Source organism: Trachurus japonicus, chromosome 14 (genome assembly GCF_045865225.1).
Source record: "Trachurus japonicus isolate A0001 chromosome 14, Traja_1.0".
NCBI lineage: Eukaryota > Metazoa > Chordata > Actinopteri > Carangiformes > Carangidae > Trachurus > Trachurus japonicus.
In genome coordinates this window covers 32889543-32912420 of record NC_140920.1, presented here as the reverse complement: position 1 = coordinate 32912420, position 22878 = coordinate 32889543, and the positions used below count along the sequence as shown (strand labels likewise).

Below are 22878 nucleotides of genomic sequence, written 5' to 3'. Positions count from 1 at the left end.
ATCTATCTATCTATCTATCTATCTATCTATCTATCTATCTATCTATCTATCTATCTATCTATCTATCTATCTATCTATCTATCTATCTATCTATCTATCTATCTACCGGTATCTATCTTTTTTTCTTAGAAACACCCCTGTTAATCAGTTAGGACAGTAAGATACGTATTTACAAAAATAACATTATGTATGGTTTTATTTTATTGTATACATGTGTTTTTGCTGTAAAATTAGCAATATTTTCCTTTAGGCTATTGCTTCATCATCATAATAATAATAATATGTCATAATAATTTTTGTTGCTGTAAGTTGTTGCCTGTAATTGGTCTCATTGTTGTTGGGCGGTATGCTGATTTTTCCACAGTCTGCTGGTTCTCTGATCACACAAGAACCTGAAAGTGGATTGGAACCTGTAAACAGAGTCTGGACTCTGCAGCTGAGAACAGAGAGGACTGGAGGCTCTGACTGAATAAAGTCAGATGGGTAAAACAGTCTCAGAGTTTAACAATGAGCAGATGTTTGTGATGACATCAGACGCTGGATAACACTTTATTTAGAAACAGGATTATTTGGTACAAACAGCGTGACTGTGAAAACCAGTGAAACCCAAACAGACCAGAGTCTGAATACCACAGCACAAGGTTCCTTGTTTTAGTCCTAAACAGATTCAGACATCAGACCTTCAAACCTCAGACCTTGGATCTTCAGATCTTAATACCTTCAGACCATCAGCTCTCATACTATCAGACCTCAGACCATCAGATATTCTGACCTTTAGACCTTTAACTTCAGACCCTCAGACCCCCAGACCTTTAGCCTTCCGACCTTCAAAGCTTGAGACCTTCAGGCTTTCATATCTCAGACTTTCAGATTTTAGATGTTAACTAGGGTAGGGGGGAGTAGCTTTAATGGGAGGTAAAACTGTAAAAACATGAAGATGAGGATGGAGTTTGCTGTTTGTTTTGTCCTCAGCTCTGCAGTCTGTTTCTGTTAGCATTAGCAGGAAGTGAGCAAGCTGCACATGCGACATTATTAGTGAACAATAAACTGAACTTTAGTTTTTTGATAGTCCAGGTTGTTTCCGGACAGTCCGACCCTCTCGGCTCCTGCTCGTTCTCTTCAGAAGGTCCTGTCGTCGCTTCTCATTCAGAAGCTCCTGGATTCGTTTGTTTTGTGTCCGCTCGCGAAACGGCGGCATCCGCGGCACAAAGAAGTTCTGCTGACCTCTGGTGATGTCCCCATCCACACCCACAATCTGGTATAGGACCTCGTCCACCGAGTTGTTCTCCTTCTTCGAGAGTGGGATGAAGGATGATGAGGACGTTGGCACTGGTTCACTTTCAGTCTGATTGAGTTTACCTTCAAGACCCTGTCCTCCTGAGGATGTATGCGGTGATGATGTGGAGGTGATGATGTCGTGCGTATCAGCTGATGTTGTGATTGATGGTTGTGGACCATCAGTTGTTACCATGGAAAGTTTAGCAGGAGGAGTTGTGGGAGTGGTTGTTTTCTTCTGGAATAAATGTGGTGGAGCGGTTTTTCTTGGGCGCTTTGTGGTAGAAGAAGTAGTAGTAGTAGTAGTTGCAGTGGTAGTAGGGGGAGTAGTGCTTATTAAAATATCTGTGCTCTCTGAGGGAACTGAAGGATCCTCATAGGACGAGTATTCGTAATCGTACTCCACGTAGATGAAGTCGGTGTTACTCCTGCTGGTGGGGGGCAGAGTTACACTGAAGCTGGGATGTGAAGTGCCAATGACGTGACTGGTGACATTACTGATGATATGGCTGCTGTCAGACCAGGTAGAGGTGGAAGCTGTGGTCATTGTCTCTGTGGTCAGGATCTCCGACCTGGTGGCAAAACATTTACACGGTGAAACTTCATGTTTGGTTTTGTTTTCATTATTTGTCAACCATGTTTCATCCATTTGACTTATTTTGATAATGAGTCCTTCCCCCACCCATTTGCTTCATGAGGTTATATCACTTACGTGCTGATCAGCGGGAGACTGGTGGTGAAGCTGCTGACTTTGCTGAAGCTGGTGGAGTTGTCAGGATTGCTGAAGTTTCCCTCACTGCAGGATTTGCAGCACATCTGGCGGTATCCAGCGATAGCACAGTACCGACTCAACACCTCCATCCGACAGAACACCGACCGATCACCGCGGCAACGCTGCTCTGGGGGCAGAGCAGTTGTAAAAAACAGATTCAAGTGGAGGTGAGGTCGAGTTAAGCCTGGTACACACATAAAGATTTTCTAAATCTCAACAGATTTTTTTTACCTGTGAGAGATCCCACACACGAAGATTAAAAATCTTTAATTGAACAGTTCTGATTGTATTGTGTATGGTGTGTTATCCAAATACAGCACCACACACATAAAGATTTGTCTGATGACACACTAGAATCTTGCCCCCCACGCCAGAAATCTCTCATGATCAAACGTGATCTGCCATGGAGATGGTAGCCATACTGGTTTGTTATGCTTCATGTTCTTCAGTCAGATCGCTTCTTTATTGGTTACATTCAATTTCACGTCATCATTTGCGGAGTCTGTGACTGATTGAAACAGGCCCCGATGATCCTGACATCGACCATTTTCCGAGCAGACTGTCAGGAGAATTTGACTCTTAACCCATCTCATACCACAGGATAATCTCACAGGATAATCTTAAGAGCCATAAGATAATTGGACGATTTTTGTCCTTGGTCAGAAGGGGGAAAATCGAGCCAAAATCAGACAGATAGCCTAATCTTTATGTGTGTACCAGGCTTTAGAGATCAAAAAAGTTGTTTAAACTGAAAACCACATCAACAATAGATCAACAATAAGAGGAAGAGTCAAGGAGGAAAGCAGGTCAGGGTCTGATACCCCATTTACACTTGGCATTAACATGCGTTTTAGTGATCAGATTGCAGTAGCTATGGATAGAGCTTGACCACATGAAAATGCAGGTGTAAACACACCCAAGGCACATTGAGGGCGGACTGTGAGCCGATCAGCCAGACCAAGTGTAAACGGTAATGTGTCCTGTATCTGCATACGTCATTGTGCCGAGCTACAGTTTCCACAACAAACTAGCCTGGTGGATAGCAGCGGTCAGCGCCAGAAGCTGTGGAAAACGTTGTGGATACTCGTGGATGGAGTGAAGATGAGAAAAGTGTGGACAATAGCGCAACTTCATGGTTGTGGCTAGATGGCGGACATGAGCTGCAGGAAGCTAACGCCCTAGAAAACATGCAATCTTTACTTAGCTGTGCCTAAACCCAACCAGTGGCTTCACTTACTTTTTGCTTTCTTTTTCCTATTTTACACCTGGACATGAGAGTTTTACTAAACTTAACCAGTCGGGAGTTCTCAACGAGATTTGGTAAGATTCTACGTCACTTCCTGCAGCTCATGTACGCCATCTAGCCACAACCCAACTTCACGGATGGCTACCATTTTCTCTTCTTCTTCTACTATTTAGTTTAGTTTTTAATTTACTCGCGCAAATGTGTGGTCAGATGTTATCCGGTCAAAGACGCATGTTAATGCACGGTGTAAACGGGGTGTGAGATTTACTTGAGAAGATCTTTGGAGTTGGCAAGTCTGTGTTAGACCTGGACAACCACTGGATGATGGCGTTCTTCGGGTCACCTGCATGGGGAGTCAAATAATCAGCATCATGGACTCCCAGCAGCAGCACCCCCCCACCCCATAAATATATGTATAGAATGTGATTGGTCAATGCTTACTGCTGCAGGGTGGGGCCTGGCAGACACGGGATGTGATTGGTTGAGCTTGACTGCAGTTTCCAGCCGATCCCTCTGGACTTGAACATGTGACTTGACGCTCCTGAGTTCCGTTTCCACAGGACACTGAACACTACCAACACAAAGACATTGGTCAGATCTTATCAGTTATTGAAGCAGGGCTGTATTTACCGAAGCCTAAAATAATCTCCTGACAGAAGTCATGTAATTGTTCAGACAAAAGGGTGTGAGGTCGTCCTGGAGGAGCGGTATAAAGAGTGCAAAGGGCAGCAGGTCAGAGGTGGTTGAAACACAGCAGGTAGGACTAGTATAGAGCAAATGAAGGGGAAGGTCATCCTGAGAGGAGGAAGTCATCCTGAATGTAGTCAGAACATAGGAAATCATACATCAACGGATCGAATAGTAATCTAGACAGAGGTGGTACACACTGCGCTGTCAAAAGCGAGCACAGAGGATCATTAAAGACACACAACATTCAGCTCACTCCCTCCCTGCTCAAACATAAACACTGCACATACAACCTCAGACACAAACGACCAGACAGCATCATCACACGCAGATCACGCTTTTTCAACAGTTTCTACCTGGCTACAGTCAGACTTTTAGCAAACACAAAATAACCCGGGCACATGGCAACACAACACGCACCCACCTCAGTAGCACTTGGCACTTTACACCTATTTATTCTTACATTTATTTACTTATAGACATAGATCTAGGCCTTTTTAGAAATTTGATGTGTGTTTTTCGTTGTGTCTTGTATGTCGTTGTGTGTTCTTTTTTGTTTCTCCACCTGACCTGGAACAACTGTACAAAAATTGTGTGTATGCACAAATGGCAAATAAAGATTTTGACCTTTTGACCTTTGAGAAGAAAGAAGAGAAAGGAAGGTCATCCCTGAGGGGGAAGGTCAGGTCAGAGGAAGGGCAGATTTATGGTTGTGTTTCACCCCTGTTCCAAGTCCAGTACCGGTGTCCAGGGCCCGGATCGCCACACGGCTGGGCAGGAGAAGCGGTTGCAGGTGCGTTTCCCGGCCGGTCGGCTGCCCTGACAGAGCTTGCTGTGCACAGAGCGCCGCTGCTGACCCCTGCTGGACTCCTGCTGGCAGCCCACCCACCGACGCTGCCACCCAGTCTGACCACAGGAGGCGCTGCAGTCCTCCCAGTCCCCGGTCATCCAGCTGAGGGCAAGATGGCATCAGTTACAGTGTTTAAACAGATACAGATTTTCTGACCAGTCTCTGTCTCATTGACCCTGATGTTTGTGTAACATAGCTACCATGGTAACCTGTGTTGTGTTACCAGGGGGACCTCTAGTCGGTTACCGTAGAGAGCTGCTGCAGGCATCGGTGTTGCAGCTGCGGCTGATGGCTCTTGGTTTGTTAATGTTGGAGCAGAACATCCTGTGAACCATTTTCCCATCTGCCTTTCTCCTGCAGCCAAATCTTGTGTACTGTTTCCCTGGCAACCATAGATCACTGTTAACAACACATATGTGTTACCCTGGTAACCAAAAGAACAGACTGTCATACAGCAGCAGAGTTGTGTACCTCCACCACAGGGTTTGGAGCAATGTGACCACTTCTTCAATGCCCACTCGTAGAATATGGCATCCTCCTGCACCAGGTTGGACTCCAGCGAGGACTGCAGGTGGTCCTGGATGATGTATTTGTAGGAAACCGTCACCTTGGACTCACCATGGGAACGGACCTGATACATAGAAACACAGCAGGACACGGTTGTTCTGGGCTTTTCACCTGTTCACAGACTGTGACCTGTTGACTTTGGAAAAGATGTTGATGACTGACCATGAGGAGGACTCCATACTTCAGTGGCCCCGTGGTTGTCACGGACTCCTGCTCCTCAGTGTGCTCATACTCCCAGGCCACACCCTTCTCAATTACAACACGGGATTCTGGGAGCTCGTCTTCATCGTTGAGGAAGAGGTGACCCGTCTCCTGGTTCTTCACGGCTGCAGCAGAATACAAGATGGTTTGCGAAGGACGACAACAAGGTTGGAGACATTCACATGAGGTCCATCCCTCCACATACCCAGGATGTGAGGAGTCCCTTTGAATTCCTGGATCAGCAGGTGTCGTGCTCCTTTGGGGATCTCCAGGATCTTAATGTAACCTAGGTCAGAGACATGAGAACCAATAAATCAACCGATAATAACACAGATCATCATCACTCGGAGGTACTTCACATCTACTTCACAATGTTAATCCAGTGGTAATGCTCAAGTTCTGTCTCTCTGTTCGGTAAAGTCCAACAAGAGAACCACAATGTTTCTACAGGAACATCAGACAGGAGGAACCCAGAGGTTTTTGTTGGACCAGATCTGGCTCTGACCTTGTTTCTTGGTGCTACGGGTGAAGTTTCCTTTGATGATCTTGCAGCTGGAGTTATCTCCCCCACAGACCCCGCATCGATCCTCCTGCTGGTCTGATGCGATCTGTCCGTCACAGCCAACATGCTGTACCAGGAAACAGGAGAGAGGAGAGAGGGTTATAATTTATTATGCTGTATCATTGTTTAAGTCAGTTATCAAAGCTCATCATTTGCTGTTTTGTCTGATCTGACAGAGCAGATTAAATCATCTAATAATAAATAACAAATGTTTCTGATAAACAATCTGCTCATTCACTGTTCTTGCATGTGCTGCCCTCTGGAGGCACAGCAGGAACTCAAGCTAAGCTAGGCTAGATATTCGCATGAGCTTATCTGTGTTCTTTTTTTCTTCTTGCAAACTTGATCAGTGACTGAGATGTTGAAAAATCAAAATAAATTTTCAACTGAATTTTGGTTCCTCCTCGTGTTACCTCCTGTTTCCTGAAAACACAATTTTTAAGATAAACCATGGGTGAAAGGTCAGATTGAAGGAGCTGTGTTTGAGCCACTGACAAAAAGCACAAGAACGTGAAACCCAATAAAGACCTCACATTCTCCTCGGACGCACACACTGTAGTCGTCACCATAAGAACATGGTGTCCCATCATGCACCATTCTGTTCATGGAAACCACTGCTGCTGTCTCCCTCGACTGACAGTACAGACGACAGCGCTCATCAGCTGCAAGGACAGAAACATGTGATTGAGCTACTTAGGGTGGAAACTTTAAAGGGATATTTCAACATTTTGGCAAATTCACCCATTGCCATAATCCCTATAGTTTTATGAGTATTGTTGGTGCAAGCTGTTTTTAGATCGTGATTTTGAAATCACTCCGCCCAGCAGCTGTGTCTGAAATGTAGTTCCGGTTACACATTTGCCTTGAAAACAACTCTGTCTCGTAACGTTCCATTATTATATATATATATATATATATATATTATATTTCATAGTGTGGTGAATGTGCAGGGCACAACTTGTCCATGAGAGTGTTTTGGAGTTGTTGGATTGTGTATTTTATGAGGGAAAGCCTGAAATACCATATGCCTCCGTTGCGTTAGCTGAGCAGCTTGACAATTAAAGGTAATGAACTTACTGCTAAGACTATTATATTATATTATATTATATTATATTATATTATATTATATTATATTATATTATATTATTATATAGGGATTATGGCAATGGGCAAATTTGCCAAAATGTTGAAATATCCTATCCCTTTAAGGTGGAACTTGTTTTCAGACTATAAAGAGTTAAAGGACGAGAGGCTGTGAGTCTCCCACCAAAACAGTCATGACTGATGAGTTTAACATGTGAATCCACACATGTGCGTGTGTGTACTTACGGTCAGGGTGTTGGTATGGCAACCAGTGGTGTTTCTTTCCTTCATGTTCAAAAAATGGATTCCAGACTTTACACTGATCCTCCCTGAAAGGCAGAGACACACCGACTGAGTGCAGGAGAACACTTCAGTTGAACACTGACCTGAAGTCAGCCAGTAGAACCCAGTAAAGAAACTGACCTCAAGCCAGCCAGTGCAACCCATTAGAACCTCGTAGAACACTGACCTGGAGTCTGTTTGGATAAGCCTGTACTGACCTGAAGTCAGATAGAAAACAGCAGAACCCTGACCTGAAGTCTGTCAGTGGAGGACACTCCTCTTGGCTGCACAGCTGGAACTCGTAACTGTTTCCAAAGCAGGTGCGCCCCCCGTTGGCTGGACTGAGAACAACAACAGGTTAGCATCTCTGATTGGTGCACCTGATCTGTGACATCACAGATAATTGTCAGCCGACTCACACTGGGTTGTCGCAGCGTCTGCTCCGAAACCTGACCCCGCCCCCGCAAGTCCTGGAGCAGCTGCCATACGCGCTCCATGTTCCCCAGCCGCCATCTTGTCTCAGGAGGTCAGGGGTCAACTTCATACAAAAACCTTTGAAGCAATGCTGCAATGAGAAGCGGTTACCTTGGAGACGCATGTTGAGTCCTCACAGAGTGGGAATCAGGATGCAGTTAGCCTAGCTTAACACAAAGACTGGAAGCAAGACTGGGGGGAACTTTAGCTTACTGTCAGCTGATTGAGAACAAGCAGCTTCCATGGAAACATCTCAGCAGCTAGAGCTTGGTGAGTGTTTCTTTGGTTAATATTGACGGCAGCCGTGTTCCTTCCGTCACTAGACCTTTAGTCTGATGACCTTGGTGTGTCCTTACCTTCCCTGGACCACACTTGGTCCCATCAAGCGGCGGACCCTTCTTGGTCTTACAGAAGAATGGGTTGTTGTAGTCACTGCACCACAGCTGTTTACAGGGGTCAAGGTTTGTGTACTGCAGAAAAACACAAACATACTCATTATGTGTCATGGAAAGAGACTGAATAATGTTCAGTCTCTTCAGTCTTAGAAACATCAGAGCATCAACATCATCAGAAAAGAACTGACAGAACCGGATGACAAGACTTTGTTCCACCATAATGAATGGAAACTCCCTGACGACTCAGATTAATAAATCTGCTGATAAGTGACTTTCTGTGTGATGTCATCTCACAGTTAACGGCCTGAACAGATGTGATGTTGGGCTCCGCCCTGAGAACATCTTGATACGTCTGAACTGAAGAATTTAACTCCTGACACATCAGCCCAATCAGGACCGTCCGTCTCTTAAAGGGGCAGCGACTGGTTCTGATACAACACATACAGAGAATATCTGTGAGTGAACTGTGCAAACAACACAACACTGTTCCAGCCCATTAGCAGCAGGGGGCATGTCCTGCTCAGGAGAGGAGGGGCAAGAGATGGTAATTGTGGGACATGCTAACAGTGTTACCTAGCTTCCTCATTGACTTCCCCATTGGCTTCCCTGTTAGCTTCCCTGACAGCTTTCTCTTTTCTGTCAGTGAACTTTAGTAAAAAACTATTTAAACGAAGTTAAACGAAAGTTTTTATTTTGTTGTTGTATCAATTCCTTGCTTTGGCAATGATTTCCTTGAGTTTGGGGGGTGGAGCTTCTGAAAGGAGGGGTGTGTTTATAGAGAGCCTAAGCGGAAGCAGGAAGTAACGGTCACCATGGGACCTCAACTCTGAAAAACTCGCCATTCAAATGAAGGGGACTGAAAATTTTATTTCGTGATCCGTTTGAATTGTGCCATGAGAAAAAAATATGTCCTCTACCTGTTTAAAACATCACGTTTCATCCCGAGAAATCAGCCGTTTGTTGTAAAGCTATTGTAGAATAAAATTCAGAAGAATCTGTAACCAGAAAGACTACAAGTCGCGTAGGTGACGTCACACACCAAATGCCGCCCTTTCCCGTGTCAGTTGGTGACGTATTTTTTGTGGGACACGGATTTGTAGTCCGTGGAGCGGTCTTTACACAAAATACATTCTTCTGTTGCCGTTTTATGATAAACGGCTGATTTCTCGGCATGAAACGTGATGCAGCAGTGTGTCCATTGTCTCCAATGCTTTTTTATGCTCTGTCCTGAAAGTGAAAAGTGGAAGGTCACCTCAGACAGACAGACAGACAGACAAAAAGACTGACAGACAGACATACTACAGTACAGAGGGTGTATCCTGGTCCAAAGTCGAAGCGACACTGTTGGTCCATTGAATACTGAAACCCCGGCAACTGAGGCTGAGGTGGCCATTCGTGGTTAAAAGGGTCATCGCGGAGACAGTCGTAGGCACTGCAGACAGGAAGGCAGACAGGGCAGAGAGTGAGAGTATCAGCTGTAGTATCAGCTGTAGTATCAGGTGTAATACTAAGTGTCATATCAGGTAGTATCAGATCTGGTATTAGATGTGGTGTCAGGTGTACTGTAAGATGTTGTGCTCACTGCAGGTACTGATGCAGCTCCCTCCAGCTGCACCTGGACCAGTGGTATCGATGGAAAGTTGCCTGAACCCGTGGAGACATGATGCTGCCCAACGGCACGTCGTCATCACAGTTGTTAGCCTCACCATCATGTTCCATACCCAACCTAAAGAGACAGTAGAATTCTGAAATATTAAAGGAGCATTAACGCAAATCCGCGGCCACTAGATGGAGCCAGTGGCGGAGCATAGCTATCAGATATAAACAAGTGGGTGTCCTCCCCCCCGTTGTGTTAAGGCGTTAATGACGCTGAGAGGACAGCTGAAGAAAGACACGGGGACGTGGAGAGAAAGTGTCCTACCGAGCGATTCAGTGACTGTAAGCAGCCTAACACTGCTACATCGAACGCAGCAGGCGCTGGGTCATAACAAAGACAAATTCTGCATTTGCCCCACGGACACTACACTGTTGGCTATTTGCTTTGTAAATTTAGTTATGGCTCCCCCCGACCTATCTTTTGCATATTTCAGCTTATTTTATGCTTTTACTGCTGTATTTGCGATAATGCTCCTTTAAACTGTTGAATCTTGCTGAATGTCGGAAAATGTAAAGAATAGTAAAGACAAACTTTTGTAACAATCTAATGTGTGTGTGTGTGTGTGTGTGTGTGTGTGTGTGTGTGTGTGTGTGTGTGTGTGTGTGTCTCACACATGTCCTGTTTCATGCGCAGCTACGAAGGCTGAGGAGAACCCATCCTCCAGCACCAGGACACAGCTCCTATGGAGGTGACACATCCCTGTGACGGGAGCGTAACCTACGGAGACAAAGCCAGAGTCAGCGGTCACAGAGGTCATGGTGCTACAGCAGCAGTGAGGGAGTCAGTCGTACCCTGCATGCCGGAGGGGCCGAACTCCTGCCTGGTCAGGTAGATGGTGTGGTCGTGCTGTTCAGCGTGACTCTGCTCCCTCTGCTGCAGGTAGGACCACCCACAGACGTTCTCCAGACTCTTCTGAGGGTTCCCCACAGAGATCAGCTCCTGGGACTGAACCAGAACACTGTTGGTGTAGAGTTTTACTTCCTGTACGTACGGTACCTTCAGATTAAAGTCACAACATGACCAGGGGTGCAGATCTGATGTCAGGATTGGGGGGGGCACAAAAGTGATTTTCTTTTTTTTTGCCCGTATGCAGCAGCTCATACCATGCCGCCATAAATCACAACTTGGTAGAGGCTCGCCATATCATTCAAAAAGTCCTGCACAGGGAATCATTTATCGTGCTTACCTTTCTTGTTTATTTGTCCTAAACACCCAACAGCATGTATCACTGCTTACTCAACTGTTATAGTAGTAAATCATAATTTTAACCTTAACCTTCCCATATCCCCAATTCTTCTCCCCATCTTCCTTTTCTCCCAGTGTATGGGACTACTTTATGCATGATTTATTGATATGGATGAATATCAATAAATGAAGCCTGAAGATTGGGGAGGTAATTTTTTTCAAAGCCTGCTTTCATCGGCATCTGTGTAAGAAACTACACATTTATTTGCATTGCAGTGGAGGAGACCAGAGATGGAATATGGAGTCAGAATTACAAACATTATGTTCCACGATTTCAATCATTTCTTTTTAGATGTGAATCTAAAATGTGAAAAATGTGATCTGAAAATCCATTTGTTTAATTTTTAATAATTTAGGGTATTTTTATTGGGGGGGACCATTCATGTTCATGACAGTCCTGTACCATCAGGTCTGAGGATAAAAGTTTTATTTTGTCTACAGAGAACGTCCTGGCCATAGAAGGTCAGAGAAGGTTCTGACCAGAGAGGGTGAGAGAACAGGTGAATACCTTTGTTGGTGACAGTATCATGATTCTGACCAGGACGACGTTGATGTTAGCACCAAGAGAATGATCCTGATAGATCTCATTCACCTGGAACACAGAGGAAGTATAAAGAAACATCAGAACATTCTCTACTGTTGTCTCCACACTGATGTGTTTCCACCTACAATGTTCATCAGGGTCAGAAGGTACTTCTGGATGTGGTCTCTGCCATGGAACAGAAGAACAGAGTAATCCACTGCCAATAGAACCTGAAGGAGGAAAAGAACTGAAGGTTACCAGAGTTAAAGGGATACACCAACATTTTTTTTCGTGTCATGCCTCACTCCCAAGTCCATGACAAGCAGATAGACACCATCCTTTCGACTGTGCGTGCAGTACGTAATTAGCTTAGCTCAAATGCTGGAGGTGTATCGGTAGTGTTAGCCTGCCTCCACCTAAAGTCATCAGAGAAACTCTTCAGCAACTCTAAACGGAAACCGACGGGCCGATCTTCGTCTCAGAGCTGACAAAACTTGCCGGTAAGGCATCTTGAGCGGTCAAATGCCGGTAAGGGGACGAGATTGGTCAAAACTAAGGATTCAAGCAAAGACGGTTTATTTTGGTTCAAGCTGCTACATCGAGGGTAGGTTAGCTTCCTATTTCAAAGTAAAAGCACAAATTCTATCGTCATGGTTTTCTGTATGTAAAGGGCAGTGGGTGTTTTATTTTGTGAAAATAACCGGGAGTGCGTTGGTCACAACGGCTAGCTTGAGTAGCGCTGAATTTGTCCGAACAAAATTGTAAACAGCTGGTATTTTGACAAATTAACGACACACTGCTGATCTCAACGGCTACTTTCTCGCCTAAAAATGTTTGAAATGTCGATAAAGTGATATATTTACAGAGTTTAGAGCTAAAATGAAATCAGCTTCTGATTGCTAATTACGGCTCGAGTAGGAGGCAGGCTAAGACTACCTATACACCTCCAGCATTTGAGCTAAGCTATAATTACGTACTGCACGCACAGTCGAAAGGATGGTGTCTATCTGCTTGTCATGCAAGACATGAAAAAAAAATGTTGGCGTATCCCTTTAACAGAGCCTCAGCTCAAAGTTCATTCATGTATTACTGACCTCGATGTTAAATAGCTCCGCCTCCTCAATGAAGCGCCGCCGTCGAGCTGAGCCTGGCGGTGGCCAGAGCAGAGAACCAAGGAGAGGACCTGGAGACAGCAGCAGAGCATCCTCAGTGATGTTTAGAGAACGTTCTATTACCACTGTGAGGATTCTGTCAACCTCAGTGATGAGAGAAAGTTCCAACAACCTAGTGATCCTTTAGAGAATAACCTATGTAATCCTTCATTGTAGAGACATTTTAATCAACCTCATAATGTTTGAATGACCTCAGGTGACCTCAGTGTCCTCAGGTGATCTGCAGTTGTGGTCTTGTATGTTCTAGTGTCCTGGCTCAGTGGACACAGATCAGACCCCCCCGCCCCCACCCTGGTCTCGCCCTGACCCCTCTGATCGTGGCGTGTCCTTGATGACAGACTGTCAACATCCAGAATACAAATAAAGCGCCAGTGTGTGTGTGTCATGTTCTTGTCCACCATGTGTCTGTGAGGGAACAACCTCAGCTCCGCCTCAGGTCAGCTGAGGTGATATGAGGCTCTCTCCTGATTGGCGGATCATGTTTTTGAAGAGTAAAGCAAAGACAACGAACTGTGATCCATAGACTCCGGGTCCAAACCTCTAAAACCTCCAGGAATCTGAGAGTGCCACGTCGCAGTGTGTGAGTGTGTGAGTGTGTGTTGTAAAGCTCCGTTGTCTCTGCCAAGTTTCCTGGAACAACTTCACTGTTTCAATTAGATGTTTTCCTTTTGCAGAAACAACACAGACGAGAATCTGAAGGATTTGAACTGCACTGTAAAAAAAATTACTTTACTTTACTTTAGTGTTTGTTCCTCACACTTAAATCTGCGGGTGTCTGAGTTACAGGATCACTCTGCTTTTTGTTACACATGAATCTTTGATGAAGTCATCAGCTGAGAATGGGATCTGTCAGAGTTCGCTGATTAACCCTAACCCACCTCACCTCGGATGAAGTCATCAGCAGTGTCATTGACAGCTTCAGTTTGATTGACAGTTGTTTTTTTCTTGATGGCGGAGGAGCGATAAACTATGTGTCGTCGTCCTTCCTCCTCCTCCTCCTCCTCCTCGTCTCCTCTTGTCATCTGATCCCACGGTTCGATGAAGAACTCCTCCTCACCTGCCTGAATCATCCCAGCCTGGAGACACACACAGCTGTCATCTACTGCTCTACTGGTCAGTCTGATGAAAAATGAATGTCAGCTAAATCAATACGTTTTCAGACTGAATGAGTGTCTGAGAAGCATTATTGTCATCTGACTCAACACTTTTAAGTCTGACTAGCAAAAACACTCAGTTCACAGATAAGGGCCTTCTGCTTTCTGTCTCACTGACCAATCAGTGATGAGTCGCTTCCCTCATCTTGTTTTTCTGGACAGTATAAAAGCTGAGTGTGCTCAGATCTGAGACGTTAGTAATAATAAAAGTGAATATTTTAAGGGAAGTTTAAAGGGATATTTCAACATTTTGGCAAATTTGCCTATTGACATAATCCCTATAGTCTTTTTTAAGTATATTTATTTGGGCTTTTTCGCCTTTAATGGACAGGAGAGAGTCTGCCTCGAGTACACGCGGACGTCCATGGAGACAAGTACGCCCGACTCTGTGTGGGCCTTTAGGACTAGGTTCATAAAAACAGCGGGGCAGAGATACAAACTGCTTTGCTTTGCCTCAAAAACAACTCCATCTTGTAACGTTTAATTATTATTACGTGATAAATGTGCAGGTCACAACTTGTCCATCAGAGACCCCAGGAAGAACAAACAAACAAACAGAGCATTTTGGAGATGTTGGATTGTGTATTTGATGAGTTTAATGAGGGAAAGGCGGAAATACCGTGCGCCGTGCAGAGCTCACATCTCTGCCCCACCAATCTCAAAACAACTTGCACCGACAATTAAAGGTAATGAACCTACTACTAAAACTATTATAGGCCACTTTCCCAAAATGTTGAACTATCCCTTTAAGGTTTAAGGTAAACACCTGTCTGGGTGATTTACAAATGATGTGTATGTTGCCAATTTCAGTGACCACTGAAAACAATCGTAATTCAAATGTCACGCTCTGGTATATTCCTGCTTTAGAGGCCTCACACTGCACCCTTCACCACATGGATACACAGAAGACAGCCAAGAGTCTGTCAGGCTACACATTGTTTTCTAATTTACATCAACTGCTCAAAATAAAACTGGAATTAATTTTAGGCTTCCTGTTTTTAAATGATGAACATGTGGCTTATTTTTTTCCACTAATAAGAACAGCAACAACATTAAGTCTGCATTAGTATGATCTACTAAAAATGATCCGACACAGCCGTATACTGTCCTGCATGTTACACGCTGGTTCAGATTTGCGTACACCTGCTCACCTGATGTGAGATTTTTGTGTATGCTGGATAAATGAGCTTCCACAGATTTGACAAAACACATTCAGAGATGAACTGACTAGATCTTGGGGGTGAAAGGTCAAAGGTCAGAGTGACCTTAGGACACATATCTCTGGACACAGATGTGATAAACAGGAAGTGAGTGGCCGTGGCTTGAGAGGGGGTGGAGACTGAGGCAGCTCACTCTGCAGCTGGAAAATATTCCTTCAGTTTTTCCCCTCTCCTTGTCTTCAGCCTCATCTCGTCTGTCCTGCACATCTGGCTTCCATCAGCAGCTCCGCCCCCGCTGTGACCCGGTTGAGGTGGGCGGGTCTTACTGAGCTGCACAGGCTTCAGTCTGAGCTCTGCTGCTCCCACATCCATGTACTGGCCCTGTTTCTACTTCCTGCTGCACTTTCTATTCAAATCTGTCTTTGTTTAGCTTTGAAACTGTGAAGTTTCTGTCTATAAATGATTCCTAGCTCTGTGCTTAATCACTCACTGCTGCACATGTGGAAAAGCAGCTGTCCAAACATCTGCCTGCAGCAGCAGCTGGAGCTGTTGCCTCATCACAGAGGACGACGACAACAGCAACAACAATGATGATGATGACAAAGGTCAGGGGGTCAGGTGATATAATCAACCTGGTTTTACTGGACAAACCTGATGGTGTTTGCAGGTGAACCAGGGGCATAAACACCTGTATGAAGGTGTTTATCAAAACAGGTGCAATGTGACAGTACTGCATCACAAACATCACAGCAGAAACAGCTGTTCACCGGGTCACCGCCTCTGTCTCATCTTCTGTTTGTTTCTATTCACTGAGATCAGTATGTTCTGTTTGTTAATGAAAATGATTTCTGCTTATAATCTGAGTCACAAAGATTTGGAATATCGAGGGCTTGGAGCCAGAGGGGAGTAAGTGGCTTTTGACAAACTTTACAGAGACAAAACAAAATTTTGACCACACTTCAATCAACTGTATTCATTAACCTTAAACCACAACATTGCAACCACAGACATACTTATATGAATGAGTATTTATGTAATAAACTTATGGCATATTAAGACAATGAACATGTTCTAAAACATTTTAAAATCAAAAGAATATGTCAAAAACGTCAGATACGCCTTTTTGGCACCAAACATTTCCAAGTCTTCTATGGACATATTGGTCGTATCTGCTGAACAATGCATTGAATTGATTGAATAATTAACACTTGAATAAGTAATTCATTTTCATTTAACTCATTCATTAATTATTTTTAAATTGGTCCTATGTTCCCTGCTGTTGCCGGTCGATGGACTCTCTCTGCTTATCTGGACTCTCTCTATCTATCTGGCCTGTCTAGCCTCTAACTGGTCTTTTTACTGTTTTAAACTTAACCAACTCCTTTCTTCATTGCCTAAACCCAACCAATGGGACAATTCTACCTCCCACTCAAAGTCACAACTTAACCTCATCGCTCAAAACAGGCAAAAATCTGCAAAGTCGCAACTGCAAAGTCGCAAAGTCGCAACTCTGCAGGTATGAGACCAAAAATTGCATGTTCCCCTGGTCCTTTTGAGGAAAATTGGGGAACATAGGACCCTTTTTCTAAAAAAGGGTTCTATGTTCCCCAGTCACACACAAAACAGCTACATAGGACCCGGGGAACACAGGGATGACCCCAGTAAAAGGCTCTCAAGGCATGATTCTGTCTACTGTCATCACTCTTGTGAGGACATACATTCAAAAACAACTCTGACTCATCTTCAACTTCTTTAATATAGGATTCATCAGTTTGTTTGTAATATTCATAAAAATCTTTTCTGCCTCAGACAAGTTCCATGTCTGCAGTTTTCTCAGCCATTTTCAATGCTGTTTAAGGGCACCAACTACACTTACGCCCTTCTGGCTCTGAACAAACATGTGGGTCCTACATGTATTTACATGTATTTTTCAGGGCCAGAAGGGCGTAAGTCCACTTATGCCCTTCTGGCTCCAAACATTACTCACACTTGTGTGTTAGGTCTTTATTGTTTTGTTGCTTTATTCAATACAGTTTGATCTCAGATAGGTCTTTTAGGTATAGGTCTTACACTAACGCCCCTCTGGCTCCAAGCCCTCGATATGATGTATACATCATGCACCCTGACAGTGACATCATTGATATGTCAAGGTGATGTCACAGTCATGTCACTTATCATCACACACATGCAGCCTCTGGATACATGAGGGTATAGATTTCTACCTGATACAAAATACTCAGAATAGATTTTTACATAATAGAGTATTTATTTATCTCATGGGCAATACTGTATATTTATACTGCATATTATTATTAGATGCTCAGAAGCTTCACACTGGTTCAACATGCATGTTTTACATTAAAACCTGTTATGATCAACAATAGAATGATCTCTGAGAGGATTTAGAAGCTAGCTTGACTTTGACCTAGGTCTGCAACTTAAAGCTGGGCTAAGCAGGATTTGTTTTAAAAACAAAACATTAACTGAAAGGTCTGCGTGACTGGGGCGATCACAGTGTTTCTGAATGCAGCAGCCTGAAAAGCCTACAGCTCCCAGTATCTTTAATCTTTTATTATTGTATCTTGTAAGTAGCTTGTCTGTAACAACATCTATTGCACGTCTGTCCGTCCTGGGTGAGGGATCCCTCCTCTGTTGCTCACCCTGAGGTTTCTCCAATTTTTCCCTGTTAAAAGGGTTTTCTATGGAGTTGTAAGAGGAGAGTAGTCGATGTGAGGGTCTAAGGACAGAGGACGTTGTTATGATGCCATGTAAAGCCCTTTGAGCCAAACTGTTTGTAAAAACGGACTATACAAATAAAATTGCCTTGCCTTGCCTTTAAACAATCAAATCTATCCTGGTCTGGGGGTTCCTACTCTGTTGTACCGATTTGTTAGGACAGAGTAGGGCCGGCCCTTCAACCAATCAGGAACCCCCAGACCAGAATAGATTTGATTGTTTAAAGATACCAGGAGCATAGGCTTGTTTTCTTAACCTGTGCTTGACGTGGGCTGCTACAGTCTCCATAGACTCCATCTCTCTAAAGATAAATCTCCCTGGAACTGGATCAGACTAGTGTCGGTGTCACCTGGACGCTGCTGCACTCATGTTTTGGTGTTGGAGGCTGTTTTCTGTACCTGACCTCTTGACCCTGTCACATTTGGAGGTGTCAGTCTGATTGCTACAGTCTTATATCAGTCTGACAAGAGTGACATTTTCTGTTTCTATGGTGATACTGATTTAAATCTGTGTTGTCTAAATGTGTTGATGTTTGTGTAGTCTACTTTGTGATAGTGTTAGTTTATGATTTGTGTTTTCTTAGTTTATGAAAGTTCAGTGGAAAAAATCTGAATATAATCTTATATTTTAGTCGTTTACCAGTCCATCACAGTTGCTGATGGCGACCGCCGAGTCCTCCATGTTGGTCACCTGCCCTGTGTAGAAACAGCTGGTGTCTCCTATTGGCTGAGAGTGAAGTTGTCCTGACTCCTCCCACTCCATGGTTGCTGTGGGGGCGACCAGACGAGAGTTTGGATGCAGACGTAGGTGGAGTTCCTGACCGAACACGGTCACGTTGAAGTAAAGCTCCGCCTCCTCAGTCTGGTAACTCCGCCCCCTCCAGCTGTGGCCTGTCTGGTTGGAGGCGGGCCCGTCCGTTTGAAATTGTCTTTTGTTTTTGACATTATCCAAGTCAGAGGGCGTGTCCTCTGCATAGTGGGCGTGTCTTTTGCTGCGGCGCAAGTGGTTGGCAGAGACCGAGGCTGACAGGAAACGTCCCTCTGAGTCGGTCCTGATTGGATGAACGACACTGAACTCTGACAGAACCTGATGGAGAGAATCTGACAGAGAGAGAGAGGAAGTAATCTACATGTTATCTGTCAGGTGTTAATTGATATTCATCTTAATATTAATTATGATGTTGGAGAACAGAGGACCAAAGCATGACCTTCCTCCTGCACCACACATGTCATCAGCAACATGGGGCTCACAGCCAACCAGCCTTGTGATCATGCAGTCTGCATCACTCAGTCAACACAAACACAAACACAAACACAAACACAAACACAAACACAAACACAAACACAAACACAAACACAAACACAAACACAAACACACTGTTAAAGGAATAGTTCACCAAAAAATAAATTCAGTCATTATATCCCTTCAGGACACTTGGATTTCAGTGGACGAATTATGGACGTTTTTGTGTCGGGCCCTAGTACTGTCACAAGTTTTCGTTGGACTACGAACCGGCCTCCCGCGTCTCCAGATGCACTTTGAGGAATAAAAAACTACTCCGGAGTATTCATCACCATGAGGGTGAGTCACTAATGACTGAATCTCATTTTTTTTGCGAACTATTCCTTTAACATTTCCTGTAACATTTTACAGCAGCATTTGGCAATAAACTGCTGCAGACACAACAAAAGGACAGCATGGTGAGGACACATTTACATGGAAAGGACACGTCTACTTGGTGAGGACATAACTACATGGTGAGGACAGGTATACTGAGGATACGTCTACATGCTGAGGACATGTGAGGACACATCTACATGGCAATGGGCAAGTCTACGTGGTGAGGACGCTTCTACAATGTCCACATGGTTAGGCTACATGCCGAGGACAAGTCCTATCAGATGAGGCTGATGGAGGATCCTCACTAAATCATCAGAGACTTTTTAGTAGCGATGGAAAGACATCGTTGAGGTCATGGAGGTCAGAGGCCTGTCCCTCTCTCTCACACACACACACACACACACACATTCACACTCACACTAACACGCGCACACATACACACAACGGATCTGATGAAATATGATCTGAACTCTTCACATTCCCCAAATGCCAGAAACACATAAACACAAAGATTTATGGGGAAAACGTGGACGGAACGTTCCTCTGAGTCGGAGACAGAACGGACGGAGAACAAATGAAGGACCAATCAGGACACTGGGAACACTGGGACGCTACAGTTGGCCAGTGATTAGTTGATTGGCTGCTGTTCTGCCTGTTTCACCTTGACCTTCAGTTCAGAGGTCAGAGGTCACTGTCTGGAGGAGAACACATCTACCACAGAAGAGGACACCAGAGACCAACAGTGTTAGCACTTACAGGAGTCAGTACTCACAGAACTCTACATCATTAATGGTGTCAAACACTGACAGTGGTAGAGGAGTTATGTCACAACACTACTGCAGTATTACAGTACCTATACCTCAGCAATAGTAGTACAGACAATAGAAACAGTAGGAACCAGGAGCAATAATATACTAATAGTACAATAGTAGCAGAACCACCAACAGTAACAGGAACAGGAACAGTATTCATAGAAGTAGTACTCCACTTCACTCCACTTCACTACAGCAGTAGTTGTAGGAATACCAACAGCAGCAGTTGGTACCACTACTACTAGAGCTTCAAATGTAGTAGTGGCAGTAGTACGGTTAGAGGGGGCTATCTGCTAACAGCTATGGCAGCTTAAAGGAATAGTTCACCAAAAAATGAAATTCAGTCATTATTGACTCCCCCTCATGTTGATGAATACTCTATATATTTTTTATTCCTCAAAGCGCATCTGGAGACCCGGGAGGTGGGTCCAAGGAAAGCCTTATATGAGAGTAATAGGGCCAGACACAAAAAGGTCCATAAAACTACACAAAGACCTTGTAATATTCCTCTACACTGCTCGTCCACTGCAATCCAAGTGTCCTAAAGGGATATAGTCCAGAGTTTACTGCAAACAACGTCATTTAGGACATTTGACGTTCACACGCGGGAACGCAAGAGCGCACCCCAGGCAAATTCAATACAGGACTGTTTAGGCTAAATGACTATATCCCTTCAGGACACTTGGATTGCAGTGGACGAGCAGTGTGGAGGAATATTAAATGGTTTATGTGTAGTTTTATGGACCCTTTTATGTCAGGCCCATATTGCTCTCATATAAAGGACTATGAACCGGCCTCCCGGGTCTCCAGATGCACTTTGAAGAATAAAAAACTACTCTGGAGTAGATGAGAGTGAGCCAATAATGACTGAATTTCATTTTGTGGTGAACTATTTCTTTAAGAAATCAAAAAATTAAAATTTTAAATTAACTAATCTGATTTCCCTTTTTCTCTGTTGTCTCCAGTCAGAGAAAAGTTTACCTAACTCACTCAGTGGTTGGGCATTGGTGACTGGACAGTGAACAAAAACAAAGGCAGAAGGTGTTGTCCCAGGAGTGGCAGGTTTGTCAGGAAAAAAACAAGAATTTCCTTCCAACACAACATCTGTGTTCATATCAGAGCCAGCAACACTCACAAAAACACAAAAACAGATTCACTCCAAATAAAAGACACGCTGGCTCAAGCTGAGCAATGATGTGCACGCAGCGCTGCACGGTGCAGTGCTCATACCTACACATAGGAGAGACCAAACAACCTCTCCATCAGCACATGGGACAACACAGAGGAGCCAGCTCAGCAGGACAGGACTCAGCTGGGCCTCTGCACCTTAGGGAGAAGGGACAGTCCTTTGAGGCTGCTAATGTCCAGATTTTGGACAGAGAAGATGAATGGTGTGAGAGAGGAATTAAAAGGGGCCACCTGTGTCCAATTATCATTCACCTATAATACTAATACTGTCTAGGGCCCTTCCCAGGCAACTTTACACCCATTCACATCTTGACCCATGTGATCCTGACATGAAGGCAGAGAAGGACAGCAGCTCACAGATGAACCACACCTTGGCAAAGGTTACTCTAATGACCCACATGGCCGCTAGCTTAACCATTCCCTAAGGTGTCCTCCCCACAAACGGTTAAATACCTGGGACTCCACATCGTTTTTAGATCTCGAGAAGCCTTTCGAATGAGAGGTGAAGAGTCCCCAAGTACTGAGAAGAAGTCCTGTTGTCTTCAACTTTAGCATTTAATGATTACCAAAGCTGGATGACTGTCAGCCGATACACACAGCAGCAACAGCAGCAACAGCAGCAGCTTCAGTAGCAGCAGGAGGGGCAGAAAGGGTTAGGGTGTCAGGAATAAAAGTGAAAGAAGTGTCAGAAGAACCAGTAGCAGCAACTGCAGAAGCTGCAGTATCAGCAGCAGTAGTAGTAGTACCAGTAGCAGCAAAAGTAATATCAGTATCAGCAGTAGTGGTAGTAGTAGCAGCTATATGAGATGCACTATCAATAGAAGTATTAGCAGCACCAGTACTGGTATCAGCAGCAGTAGTAGTAGTAATAATGGCATCAGTAGTATATGTGCAGCAGTGAGTCTCACCTGTGTCGTCACTGATGTAAACTGAGTGTAAACAGTTGATCTGCAGCAGAAACACAATAATCAATAATCCATAACGACAATCCTGCATCCTGACAGAGAGAGATAGAGCGAGAGAGACAATTGGTGTGACTGAGCTGAGCAGACTGAGCTCTCTCAATGACTGCCCCTCTCCTCCTCCTCCTCCTCCTCCTCCTCCTCCTCCTCCTCCTCCTCCTCCTCCTCCTCCTCCTGGTCAGGGTCTCCTCCCCCTCACCGCTCAACTGTCTGTGTGCAGGAGCAGGGCAGCAGCTGGAATAATGCAGTAGTGCA

At 44.4% G+C, this 22878-nt stretch overlaps 2 protein-coding genes across 2 annotated transcripts in view; one reads left to right on the top strand and one right to left on the bottom strand.

Moving 5' to 3' along the window:
• Positions 1-22878, top strand: part of rps14 (ribosomal protein S14) — a 155363-nt gene that overhangs the window by 53001 nt on the left and 79484 nt on the right. The window lies entirely within an intron of this gene.
• Positions 534-22744, bottom strand: adamts2a (ADAM metallopeptidase with thrombospondin type 1 motif, 2a). Its single transcript, XM_085798855.1, has 25 exons — positions 22570-22744; positions 18681-19141; positions 13875-14067; positions 12914-13002; positions 11966-12049; positions 11805-11888; positions 10843-10996; positions 10663-10768; positions 9977-10120; positions 9694-9826; positions 8356-8469; positions 7945-8090; positions 7777-7866; positions 7490-7572; positions 6689-6822; positions 6104-6227; positions 5804-5884; positions 5560-5723; positions 5302-5461; positions 5031-5229; positions 4722-4932; positions 3735-3864; positions 3562-3636; positions 1988-2174; positions 534-1847 (listed from the first exon to the last, which is right to left on the bottom strand). Exons 1-25 carry the CDS (start codon positions 22655-22657, stop codon positions 1055-1057), a joined length of 4227 nt encoding a protein of 1408 aa, XP_085654981.1. The 5' UTR covers positions 22658-22744; the 3' UTR covers positions 534-1054.